Genomic DNA, 12,191 nt, shown 5'->3' with positions numbered 1-12,191 from the left:
GTCCGAGGGCCTGGAGATCGGACAGTGGCCATGAATTCCCTGAGATTTGACCGGCTTGTTCCCTTCCTCCTGTGGGAGAAAAGTATTTAGTGGATCTTTTAGTATGACATCAGCGAGTGACATCACTTCCTAGCTGGTTAAAAGAAACACAGAGCCAATCTGGATCACTGCTTAGTGTAACATGCTTTTGTACTCAATGGGTCTCAGCCTAAGACTATCTGACACACTGGTGTTGTGTATGCATTGGTAGATTTTACTTTACTTTTTATTTTATTTTATTTTCGGGTTATTGTTCAAGTTCAACGTTAGATCATTATATGGAATAACTATATGCTTTATACATGTTTCAGGATACCATGTAATACTGCATGAATACTGTATGTTTTAAAATGCAATAAAAAAAACTATTGATGAAAAAAAAAAAGAAACACAGAGCCCCCAATTATGAACTGTAAGCGAACACTAGTTGACCTCTACTCCTAGGAGGCAATTTGGGGAAACTGAAAACCCCCCAGCATGTGACCCAAAGAGATATTAGAGACAACTGGATCATTTTCAAAGCTGGTACAGTGAGGTATTATAACCCTCAGGGCCGGATTTACATAGCGGACGCCCCTAGGCCCACTGCCATTTGTCGCCCCTGTCCCCTCCCCTTTATTCGTGCAAATTTTCATGGAGATTGTATCTCCTGTGCATCCCCAGTGTTTTTGAACCAATGTGGGTGTTTTTGGGCAGCATGCCGCCCCCCTAAAATCCTGCCACCCTAGGCCCGGGCCTAGGTGGCCTTCCCACAAATCCGGGCCTGATAACCCTTTGCTGCCATCTAATTGGCTGCCTCTATTTAATCAAGCAGCTGCTTAAATAAATAATGCATGCCAATTGCAGCTCTTTCCAATTATCAATAAAGGTCCAACCCCCAGTGTCGTGTCTAAGGATATCTGCTAATTGAATGGAGCTCCCCTGACAGAGCAGGAGTAGCCGATATAAGTGGTGGTGAGTGCTAGGACCCAGGATCCTTCAGCAGCCAATTCATAGGACTCTAACCTCATTAATGGCTTGTGCTTCTCCCTGTACTAAATAGAGACTAAATATGGCCATACACAGGCCTCTACAGTACCAATACCATTAGCCTGTGGGCCAATCGACAGACACTGTACTACACTGTACTATATCCTGTACTACACTGTACTATATCCTGTACTACACTGTATTATATCCTGTACTACACTGTACTATATCCTGTTCCATATCCTATACTATATCCTATACTGTACTATACTATATCCTGTATTATATCCTGTATTATATCCTATACGATCCCAGCATTGTCAGCTTCAGCCCCAAGCAATAATCCCTCCAGCTCTGAACTTGACTTTCCAGGTCAGTGATTTCTTGGTGTAACCCCTCCCCCCTGTTGGGCGGGTCTAAACTTACACTGGGAAACAGGGCAGGCAAGAGCAGCCGAGTCGGATTCTGAAGATTTCACTCCTCTGCCAGGAAGGTGGATGGAAGTGTAATGTGGATGGATTACTTTAGTCTTACAAATGAATCCTTTCTCAATTTAACACACACATGGAACTCTGCATAAAATGCTGCAGGGTAAATTCACAGCCTCCCCAAGCCTTTATTAAAATCCGCCTATTCTATTGCTAGGGCCACTCCCCTTAGTAACGCCTCTAAAGTAACTCCTGCCTAAAGTTTCACCTTTCATTTGAAACGCTATGTAAGAACTGTGTTTAGATGCTAAATCCCCGGCTTGTGTTGTGGTTCTGCTGAAGTGTGTTGTGGTTCCGCTCAGCTTTCCCTCCCAGCCAGGAAGTCCCGGCCAATCATCGCTCCCCTCATTTGCATATTATTCGCAGGGGACTTTCCAGCCCGGCCGCTGCTTCCCAGAACTTCCTATTTGCATGCGTCGCCCCGCCCACACCCGCCTACTTTCAGCTTCAATTAGCAAAGCGTGATTGGCCGGCAGGTGTGTAAGGGCGTGTTCCGTGCCCAACCTGAGAATGAGGGAGCGCTGAGGTGAAATTGCTGCGCTGAGGGGCTGAGTGTTGTTCTGTTGTACTGGCTCTTGCCAGCTTCCATCATGGCACCGGGGGGCACTGCTGGGCAGCTACTGGCGCTCACTCTTTGGCTGGGGCTTCTTACCTGTCCCGCCCAGGGATTTCGGATTGTCACTTCGGACTACAACTGCTCCCTGCCGGTAAGTACCACAGAGAAGGGAAGGAATGGGGCACAAATGTCTGTTCTGTGACCCAGAGCCGAGTATAACCCGCAGCCAGATCTAAAACCAGCCAAGAGGGGCAAGTGATGGAGGAACAGGGGCAAGTGATGGAGGGACAGGGGCAAGTGATGGAGGGAACTCAGGGGATGGTGATTACAGGAACACAGGAGCGGGTAATGCCAAGGACAAATTTGGACATACAGTGGGCGCCAGTTAGGCTGAAAATCACTGCTGCTCTTTTATTTTGGGTTAAACTTTAATAAACATATTTTCTATCCTCAAGTAATGATTACTGGAATGAACTAAATTTGAATTTTTTTATTTGTTTTTTTATAACTCAGCACCAAGACATTGAAATAATGTGCCACACAACATGAAGTGACCAAGACTCACAAACGCAGTATCTCTTTCTTTCTGTTGCCTGGTTCTGACTCATGAAGCAGTTTTAGCAGAAGTCTGTTCTTCCTCAGCTCTGACAATCGAATGGCATCTGCTATGTTGTTTCAAGAGTCGGAGCCAGCAGTGCAGAGAATATAAACAACTGAATACGGAATCTTCCTTGAGTGAATGTTCCATGAGACTGCACCCCAGGGCAACTCTGGCTGGGGCCTCGGTATAATGGAAAGTCATGTGACGTCGCTCTATTTAGAACTGACCAGAGAAATGTCAAATTTACTACTAATCCTAACATTCATGTAGCCATTTGGAAGTTAGCATGGAAGTTGATGTTCCTGGGGTCAGTGACCCTGACAACCAGGAGAAATATTCAGTTAGAGGCTGATCATTATAAGATTAACAATTCCAGATAAATTATGCAAAATCAAAAAGTATAGACCAGTTGACAAAGTGCTTAGAACAGGTGCATTCACAATCTATTAAAGTTTATTTAAAGGTGAACTTCTCCTTTAAAAAGACTGTCTGGCTACTATTATGGTACAGTTTCCAGTATCCAGATCATAGTGAGATTATTCCTTCCATTTCTGATCTGATGGGAATCTGACAATCCGAATAGACCGTGCACAATGATCCCTGTTTGGTTTGCAGGAAATAAAGGGGAACTACAGCTCTATACTTTTTGTAAGACGTTGATATTCTGCTTTAACCACTGGGGGGGTTTCCTGTTCTGACTATTTCATCTCTATTTTTCAGGAGGTCATGTGCTCAGTTCTGAACAATAAGTAATTTAACTCTTTCTTGTTTGTGCTTTTGGTGTTTTTAAAATCGCCCTGTGACTGGGATCTGTACTGATTAACCTCTTCTTTGCCAGGCAATTGCATTGGCAGTAGTTGGATCCACCTCAGTCAATGGACTCCATCTCCCTCTAACTTAGAAGTTGTTCTTGTGGTAGAAGCGAATGAGTCGGGGGACCCCGTGCCAGTGTTCAGAATCAGCTGGACAGTGGCCCCTGATGGTGAGTGTCACATAAAGGGGAAATGTTAGAAATAAGTTGCTTCAATGTAATATCCAACCTGTGCAACCACCAACAAACTGCTCTCCATGGGTGTTGGGCTTAAACTGGATGGGGTGGAGGGGATGATCGTAGTGCTTATTTGTGCCCTGGGTACCCCTGGAACTATAGCAGGGTGACTGTTACCCCAATGTTTCTATATATCTGTAACCTTGTTATGAGCTAAGGGGTCCCAGCCTGAAGGCCAGTTAGGGGAGAGATATGGGGTGAGTGCTTATTTGTACCCTGGGTACCCCTGAAATTATAGCAGGGTGAATGTTCCCCCAATGTTTCCATATATCTGTAACCTTGTTATGAGTTAAGGAGACAAAAAGGAACACCAAGAGCCCCAATAGTGAAATATGTTTTTACAGGGAGTAATGGTAGAGTAAACAAGTTAATACTCACAAGCCAGGTTTACGTCGCTCTCTGTAGAAGAAAAAAAAGGGGATTATACCCCTCCACTCGGGGTGGACTCGATATAGTAGTAAGACAAAACAGAGGCGCCAAAAGGATAAAAATAGCTAAAAGCACTTAAAAACCCAATGGGTAATTCAGAGGTGTCTGCTTGGAGGAGGTTAGTTCATTACTACCTCCTCTGAATTACCCATTGGGTTTTTAAGTGCTTTTAGCTATTTTTTTTTGGCGCCTCTGTTTTGTCTTACTACTATATTGTTATGAGTTAAGGGGGTCAAGACTGAAGGTCAGTTAGGGGGAGATTTGGGGTGAGTGCTTATTTGTACCCTGAGTGTCCCTGGAACTATAGCAGGGTGACTGTTACCCCAATGTTTCTATATATCTGTAACCTTGTTATGAGCTAAGGGGGTCCAGACTGAAGGCCAGTTAGGAGGAGATTTGGGGTGAGTGCTGACTGGTTCTGTTGCATCTGTGTGTCCAACTTCACTTCAAAAACCAGTTCCCTCAGCAGCTGATGTCTGACAATAAGGGTTAGAAAGTCTTAATCAGGTTCATTAAATGTCTGTACCAGTCACAGGGACCTCTCTTCTCTCATATTTCAGTGGCAGTTTGTCTGCAGCAACTTTAAGGTTGATCCCGAGCAAATGTATGATGTGACTGTCCAGCACCTGCCCAGGCTGGTTAACTCCGACCTTAGGAACAGTAAAGAGATGTCTATCATTGTACCAGGTAAGTCGTGTTTCAGTCTCCCTGGCCACACTGGTTAGTTCTCGTTACTACCTGTTTCCTTACTAAAAAAAGCCTTGGACTTATTTTATAGGCTCTTATAGTGACAAATCCCTGCCGTTGCTTATCGTAAAACCTCCTTTCCCATAGTCTTTTGGAGATGTTCGCTAGGCAACCCTAGAAAATAAATTCAGATACCAGCACCCCCTGAGAATAGACTGCATGGACCTGAAGTTCATTAAGATCTGCCTTATATTGATCTAATGTCTTGTGTTTTGCAGGGTTCAGAGACAAAAGGATGAGTAAAATGAAGACTTTTGCCAGCACGGTATGTTCTTCAGTTCTCTGTCTACCTTGAAAGTGAGAAATCCAGTGGGGCCAGTTACTTAACCATTAGCTCAGTGGGGGGGGGGGGGTCAAGCCTGTTAGTAGTAAAGAAGATGTGTGCGTGTCTATGTAGATTTTGATCTACCAGTAGACTACAAGCTGGTAAGTAGATCACAGCTTCAGAGCACTGTCAGCCCTTTCTGGTACTTTACATTATTATTTGGCTGGATGATCCATCTGTATCACTCCATCTGTATGTGGAGATAGGGAGGTAATAAATGGATTTGGTCTGAGCCTTAGCATTGCTCAGGCCTCTATGGATTCTGCTGGGGCAGAGCAAGACATTTTAAAGTCAGCGGATTAATGTTATGGCTCAAGTGATGTTGGATTTACACACCCAAGTTCAGCATTTTCAAGGACAAATAGCCCAATGGACACCTGCTTCATTTATTGCTGAAGCCCCTGTTCCTAAGATGCCCTTACCTGAGAAATTTACAGGAGACAGAAAGTGTTTTAGGAATTTTAGAAACCAATGCGAGTCTTTTTTTATTTGCAGCCTCTCATAATTTCCTAATGACTCCCTCAAAGTGGTGTTTTATGTTAACTCTTCTGCAAAGGGAAGCTTAAGCTTGGGCCTCCCCAATTATTGAACATAATAGCCCCTTGCTTACTGATTATGAGGGCTTTTAGCCGCTATAGCAATTATTTTTGATTATCCCGACAGCATTGCCACAGCGGAGCTCATTCTCCTGAATCTTTCCCAAGGCCACCTTTCTGTCATTGAATATGCCGCAAAATTCAGGAGATGGGTAGCAGATATTAAATGGAATCCTGCTGCACAAAGGTTTCATTTTAGAAGGGGTAGTAACTCCAGAAGACCTTGCTGAATTCATCAAGTTATGTCTGATTGATCTACGTCTTTCAGAAAGGCAAGAAGAAAAGAAGAGGAGTAAATCTTTTACCCCTTAGTCTGACTCCTTTGCTACCCCTTCTGGTCCTACTGCTCACTCAGGTGCTGAAGAGCCTATACAGTTAGGATTTGTGAAGAGCCCCTTGTCTGCTAAGGAAAAGGACATCAGAAAGTCTAACAAACGAAGCCTTTACTGTACAAAGAGTGGCCACTTTGCTGCAGCCTGAAAGGCAAGAAAATGATTGCCCAAAATCAAAGGACACTCATTCAGGTAATGCTTCTGAAAGAGTGGGGCAAGTAATCTTCAGTTGGCTCGGAAATCTAAACGCTTAAGCCTCACTATTTTCTTGCAGACTAAGGCACGCAAGATTTAGTGTCCAGCATTAATACACTCCATCTCAAGCAGGACTGTCTCTAACCACCAAACCCTATCCTATTTCGATAGAAGGGGTGGATAGCACCCTGTTGCATTCTGGTCCTGTTTTCTCTGAAGCCAGGGATGTTATTTATGTTTTAAATAAAGAACATTCAGAAAAAGTAAGCTTTGATGTCCTCCCAACTCTTTCGCTTGATTTTATCTTACGGTTCCCTTGGTTAAGTAAAAGTAATCCTGATATACATTGGGTAAAATGGGAATGTTACTTTCTTAAAGGAATTGTTCAGTATAAAAATAAAAACTGGTTAAATAGATAGGTGCAAAATAAAAAATGTTTCCAATATAGTTTAAAATTGAATGTATAAAGGCTGTAGTGACTGGATGTCTAACACTACTTCCTGCTTTGCAGCTCTCTTGGTTTCCACTGATTGGTTACCGGGCAGTAACCAATCAGTAACTTGAGGGGGGCCACATGGGACATAACTGCTTTTGAATCTGAGCTGAATGCTGAAGATCAATTGCAAACTCACTGAACAGTTATGTCCCATGTGGCCCCCCTTCAAGTCGCTGATTAACTGTTAGAGAGCTGAAAAGCAGGAAGTTGGATTCTGGCTATTATGATAGACATCCAGTCACTCCAGCCTTTATACAATACATTTTTGGCTAACTAACTCTATTAGAAACAGTTTTTATTTTGCACAGTCTATATATTTAGCTAATTTGTATTTTTACACTGAACTGTTCCTTTAAAGGAGAAGGAAAGTCCCACTTGGGGGTGGGGGTACTTACCTGAAACTCCGGGCCGGTGCTCCTATCAGCAGAAAACTGCACCGGCCTGGGGTTATTCTAGTGAGCACCACGGAGCACTTCTCTTCCAGCTTCTTCTTTCTTCAAATTTCCCAGGACAGACTCATGCGCAGTAGAATGAAAAAGCTGACTTTTTAGTTAAAGTTCGACTTTTCACTCTAATGCGCAGCCGCACGAAGAAAGAAGAAGCTGGAAGAGGAGTGCTCCGTGGTGCTCACTGGAATAACCCCGGGGTTTCAGGTAAGTAAATACATTCACTTGGGGGTGCCTAAGCTTTGGCACCCCCAAGTGCTAAACGACTTTCCTTCTCCTTTAAAATCCCAGTTTGTTTTGGTAGAATCATATGCCTCCCCATAAAGCTCATGGGATCACTTCCAGGAACTAAAATCCCTTATGGAAGAATATTTAATATTTCCACACCTGAACATAAAGAATTAAAAACATAACTTCAAGAGGATTTTGAAAAAGGGTTAATTTGCCCCTCATCTTCTCCTGCAGGTGCTCTAAATTTTTTTTTGAAGAAAAAAGACGGGTCCTTGAGACCCTGTACAGACTATAGGGAATTAAATTGCACGGCTATTAAAAATCATCATCCGCTCCCTCTTATTCTCCAACTCCTTGATTGGCTGAGCACAGCTTAAATCTTTACTAAGATGGACATAAATGGGGCCTATAACCTAATTCCGATTAAGCTGGCCTAAATATGGAGATTCACTCGTTTGGCAGGGTCACCAAATGAGCAAATCTCTCTCTGATATTCCCACCTTGAGGTTGGCAATATCTGCTGATCTGATCGTGGGCCTTAGGGCTCAATGATCGGATCATAATGAGGAAAAACGGGCCGTCGGAGGGACTTTCGGACATATTTTGATCGGGGAAACCCGTCGGAGTGCCCCATACACTGGGCAAAAAGCTGCCAACTTAATCTGTCGGCATCTTCTATCTGCATGTGTATGGGTGCCTTTTGTTTTGGAGAAGAGTGGAAAACAGATTTTTTCAAACTCACTATGGCCTATTGACTATCTAGTGCAGGGGTGTCCAATCTTTTGACTTCCCTGGGCCGCATTGGAAAAAGAAAAATTGTCCGGGGGCCACACATGAAATACACAAACACTTTTGATTTGTAAAAGTAAAGAAAATACACAGAAAAGAACTGCAATGCCAGTTGGATAACAAGATGGAGCTATACACTGGAATATGGGGCATCTGGATATTAAATAGATTTATTATTATATTATTATGACTTTTCCTCTGGAACTGAGAGTTTCAAGCTGGGCCGCATTCATATCCATCCTGGGCCGCATGTGGCCCTCGGGCCGCAGTTTGGACACCCCTGATCTAGTGAGACCAGTCCGATTATGCAATGCTCCTGCCACTTTTCTGTTTTTTGTAAACAATATCTTCCGTGATCTCCCAGGTTAATTTATCATAGTATGTCTGGATGATATCCTGGTTTTCTCCCATTGTCTGGAGCAACATAGGATACATGTCAGGAAGATCTTCTTCCATTAAGGAAAACGCTTGAATTTCTTCGCATTCTTCTAATTTTGCAAACACCAATTCTAAGAGAAGAGACAAATACACTTATGTTGCAGACAATCATGTTTGGTTATCAGCAAAAAACATCAGATTTTTGGGACCCTTCCATATTGCGACTCAAATAAACCCTGTGACTTATCGCCTAGAACTTTCTCCTTCTCTAAAGATCCATCGTGTCTTTCACGTATCTCTATTCAAACCTTATATCCACAGCAGATTTCCTTCCCAGCAGCATTTGCCTCCTCGACCAGTTTTGGTGGACGGAGAAGAGGAATTTGTTATTTCAAATATCCTCGACTCTAGTTTTCCCAGAGGTCTGGGTGATTGGGAAGGCTATGGTCCAGAGGAATGTTCCTGGGAACCAGCTGGGAACATCCATGGCAGTCGATTAATAACTGAATTTCATTCATCCTGACAAACCTGGTCCTGGGGCACCCCAGGGTCACTTTTGGGGAGACGGATGATGTCAGGTTTCTGCCAGCAATGGTGGGGTTAAGTTACTGACTGCTGCTGGCTAATTGAGGAGGTTATAAACAGTTGGACCAGCAATGGTGGGGTTAAAGGAGTTGTTCACCTTTAAGTTAAATTTTAATATGTTATAGAATGGCTAATTTTTTATAGTTTTTGAATTATTTGCCTTCAGCGTTTTCAGCGTTCAAATTGGGGTCACTGACCTCATCTAAAAAGACAAATGCTTTGTAAGGCTACAAATTTATTGTTATCGCTACTTTCTCTTACTCATCTTTCTATTCAGACCCTCTCCTATTCATATTCCAGTCTCTTATTCAAATCAATGTATGGTTGCTATCGTAATATGGACCCTAGCAACCTGATGGCTGAAATTGGAAACTGGAGAGCTGCTGAATAAAAAGCGAGATAACTCAAAAACCACAAATAATAAAAAATGAAAACCAATTGCAATTTGTCTCAGCATATCACTCTTTACATCACACTAAAAGTCTTTTTCAAGGTGAACAACTTCTTTGAGAAAATGTTTTTATTTTTTTGGACCTGTGGAGGACGGCTATGGAATGGGATGTGTGGAATATTAGAAAGCATAATGTACCTACAGTATCTTGTCTGGGGTCTTAGCCCTCTTCTGCGCTGCCATAGTTCCTTTCCCCTCTGCACCGAGCTACCAGAATTCATCTCCACTCTCTCACTCAGAACAGAACATTATGACATTATGCTGCTAGCTGCATCACACTTTCATATACATATATATAAATGTTCAGATAGTACCTGCACTCTTTCTGCTGTTACATTCGTGGGTTCTATGGTCTAAAGAAATATGTAGCCTTCAAAATGGACCAGCACACCAGATTTTGAAGTGTTCAAATTCGTTTTATTTTTCATATCACTCGTGTATCCAACGTTTCGGCCCACATTGGGGCCTTTATCAAGGATAAATTGTAAGTGAATGGGTGGTCATATAAATACAAAAAAACTTTCAAAAAAGAGCGCCAAGATGACGTCATTAATGACATAATTAATGTGATTGGTGCAAACTTTGTACAATATAAATTTAATGTCATAATAAAATTCAACCACTAGATGTCACTAGTGTTCCATTGTGTTATCTCTGTGTATTATAGTAAAACAATATCTTTAACCCTTTCCCTGCCAGCCGTTTTGTCCTAGATGCGAACATCTACTGCCAAGCAGTTTTTAGACATTTTGCACTCTTTCACTTTAAGGGCCTTTCCTTGGGGGTTCTTTTAGTTTACCCAGGAAAACAATATATTGTTTTTTTCACAATATGCAAGAATTTTGGTGTAATTCTACTTCTGTAAAGAAATATAGGCTTCTAAGTGTCTAATAAAATGAAAAAAATCATGTTTCACAAAGAACAATCACAAATATCAGAAACATCATTTATTTTATGTACAAGAACACAGCCGATTTAGAAAGGTCTATGTCTCCTGAACGCGGCAATACCAAATATATATACTTTTATTGAGATTTCTCACTTGTATAGATCAAAATCTACAAGCAGTACACTACCAAATTTCCAAAGCGCTGCTTGTTTCCTAAAGTTATAATGTTTTATAGAAATTGGTGAATTTTTGGAAAAATTAACTTAAAGCTTCCACTCTACAGCATCATATCTCCCACACATCATTAGGTATCAATGTAAAACACCCCAAATATGAAAAGCCTGGGGTTCTCTGAACAGTTTGATGCCAAATATGTATAGGTGTACCCAAGTATGTGGCATATAGAGGCCCCAAAATGAAGACACCCAATATGGTCTGTCATTTCAGGTACTACAAAATCAACACATTTACATCGTTTTGGGGGGGGGGTCAAAAAGTACATTCACCACAGAAAACCATATATTTTCGGAAAGTATGCATTCTCACGAATCTAAATTGGGAATGCATGTCTTTGTACTCCAAAGTACCAAGCCGCAAACCATTCCTAAATTTGGTGACATTTCCAAAAATCACCTCAAAATGTCCACCCTGCAGCATCGTATTTCCCACATACTTTTAGGTATCAAGAGAAATCACCCCAAATATGAAAGCCTAGGGTCCTCTGAACAGGTTGATGCCCAATATGTATAGGTGTAGCCAAGCACGTGGCATATAGGGGCCCCAAAAGGAAGACCCCCATATGGTCTGTCATTTCAGGTACTGCAAAATCAACACATGTACATCATTTTGAGGGGGGCAAATGTAGAAAAAAGTAAGTTCACCCAAAAAAAACATATATTTTTGGAAAGTACACATTGCCACGAATCTAAATTGGGTATGCATGTCTTTCTACTACAAAGTACCAAGCCGCAAACCATTCCTAAATTTGGTGATTTTGGTGACATTTCCAAAAATCACCTCAAAATTTCTACCCTGCAGCATCGTATTACCCACATACTTTTAGGTATCAAGAGAAATCACCCCAAATATGAAAGCCTAGGGTCCTCTGAACAGTTTGATGCCCAATATGTATAGGTGTACCCAAGCACGTGGCATATAGGGGCCCCAAAAGGATGACCCCCATATGGTCTGTCATTTCAGGTACTGCAAAATCAACACATTTCCATAGTTTTTGGGGGGGCAAAGTTAGAAAAAAGTAAGTTGACCCCAGAAAACCATATATTTTCGGAAAGTACACATTCTCATGAATCCAAATTGGATATGCATGTCTTTCTACTCCAGAGCACCAAGCTGCAAAACGTTCCTTAATTTGGCAAATTTGGTGACATTTCCAAAGATCACCTCAAAACTTCCACCCTGCGGCATTGTATGTCCCACATACTATTGAGTATCAAGATAAATCACCCCAAATATGAAAATGGCAGCATCCTGCATGGAACCTATAGTTCTGCACAATTTAGTATTATCTGCAAAAATAGAAACAGTACTTTCAATGGCCACCTCCAGGTCATTAATAAACAAGTTGAAAAGCAAGGGACCTA

At 42.0% G+C, this 12,191-nt stretch overlaps 2 protein-coding genes across 3 annotated transcripts in view; one reads left to right on the top strand and one right to left on the bottom strand.

Annotated features, from left to right (window-relative positions):
* The window catches only part of LOC121400994 (WD repeat-containing protein 91-like), a 1,149,255-nt gene that overhangs the window by 72,847 nt on the left and 1,064,217 nt on the right, over positions 1-12,191 (bottom strand). The gene's annotated exons all lie outside the window — the stretch shown is intronic.
* On the top strand, positions 1,647-6,592 carry LOC121401014 (interleukin-17 receptor A-like). Its single transcript, XM_041585420.1, has 5 exons — positions 1,647-2,203; positions 3,492-3,635; positions 4,691-4,817; positions 5,096-5,142; positions 5,866-6,592. The coding sequence occupies exons 2-5, from the start codon at positions 3,579-3,581 to the stop codon at positions 5,923-5,925; spliced, it is 291 nt and encodes a 96-aa protein (XP_041441354.1). The 5' UTR covers positions 1,647-2,203; positions 3,492-3,578; the 3' UTR covers positions 5,926-6,592.

The sequence above is a fragment of the Xenopus laevis genome, chromosome 3L (assembly GCF_017654675.1).
Source record: "Xenopus laevis strain J_2021 chromosome 3L, Xenopus_laevis_v10.1, whole genome shotgun sequence".
In the NCBI taxonomy this organism is placed as follows: domain Eukaryota; kingdom Metazoa; phylum Chordata; class Amphibia; order Anura; family Pipidae; genus Xenopus; species Xenopus laevis.
The sequence above is the reverse complement of the archived record's forward strand: the minus strand, read 5'-3'. Positions and strand labels throughout refer to the sequence as shown.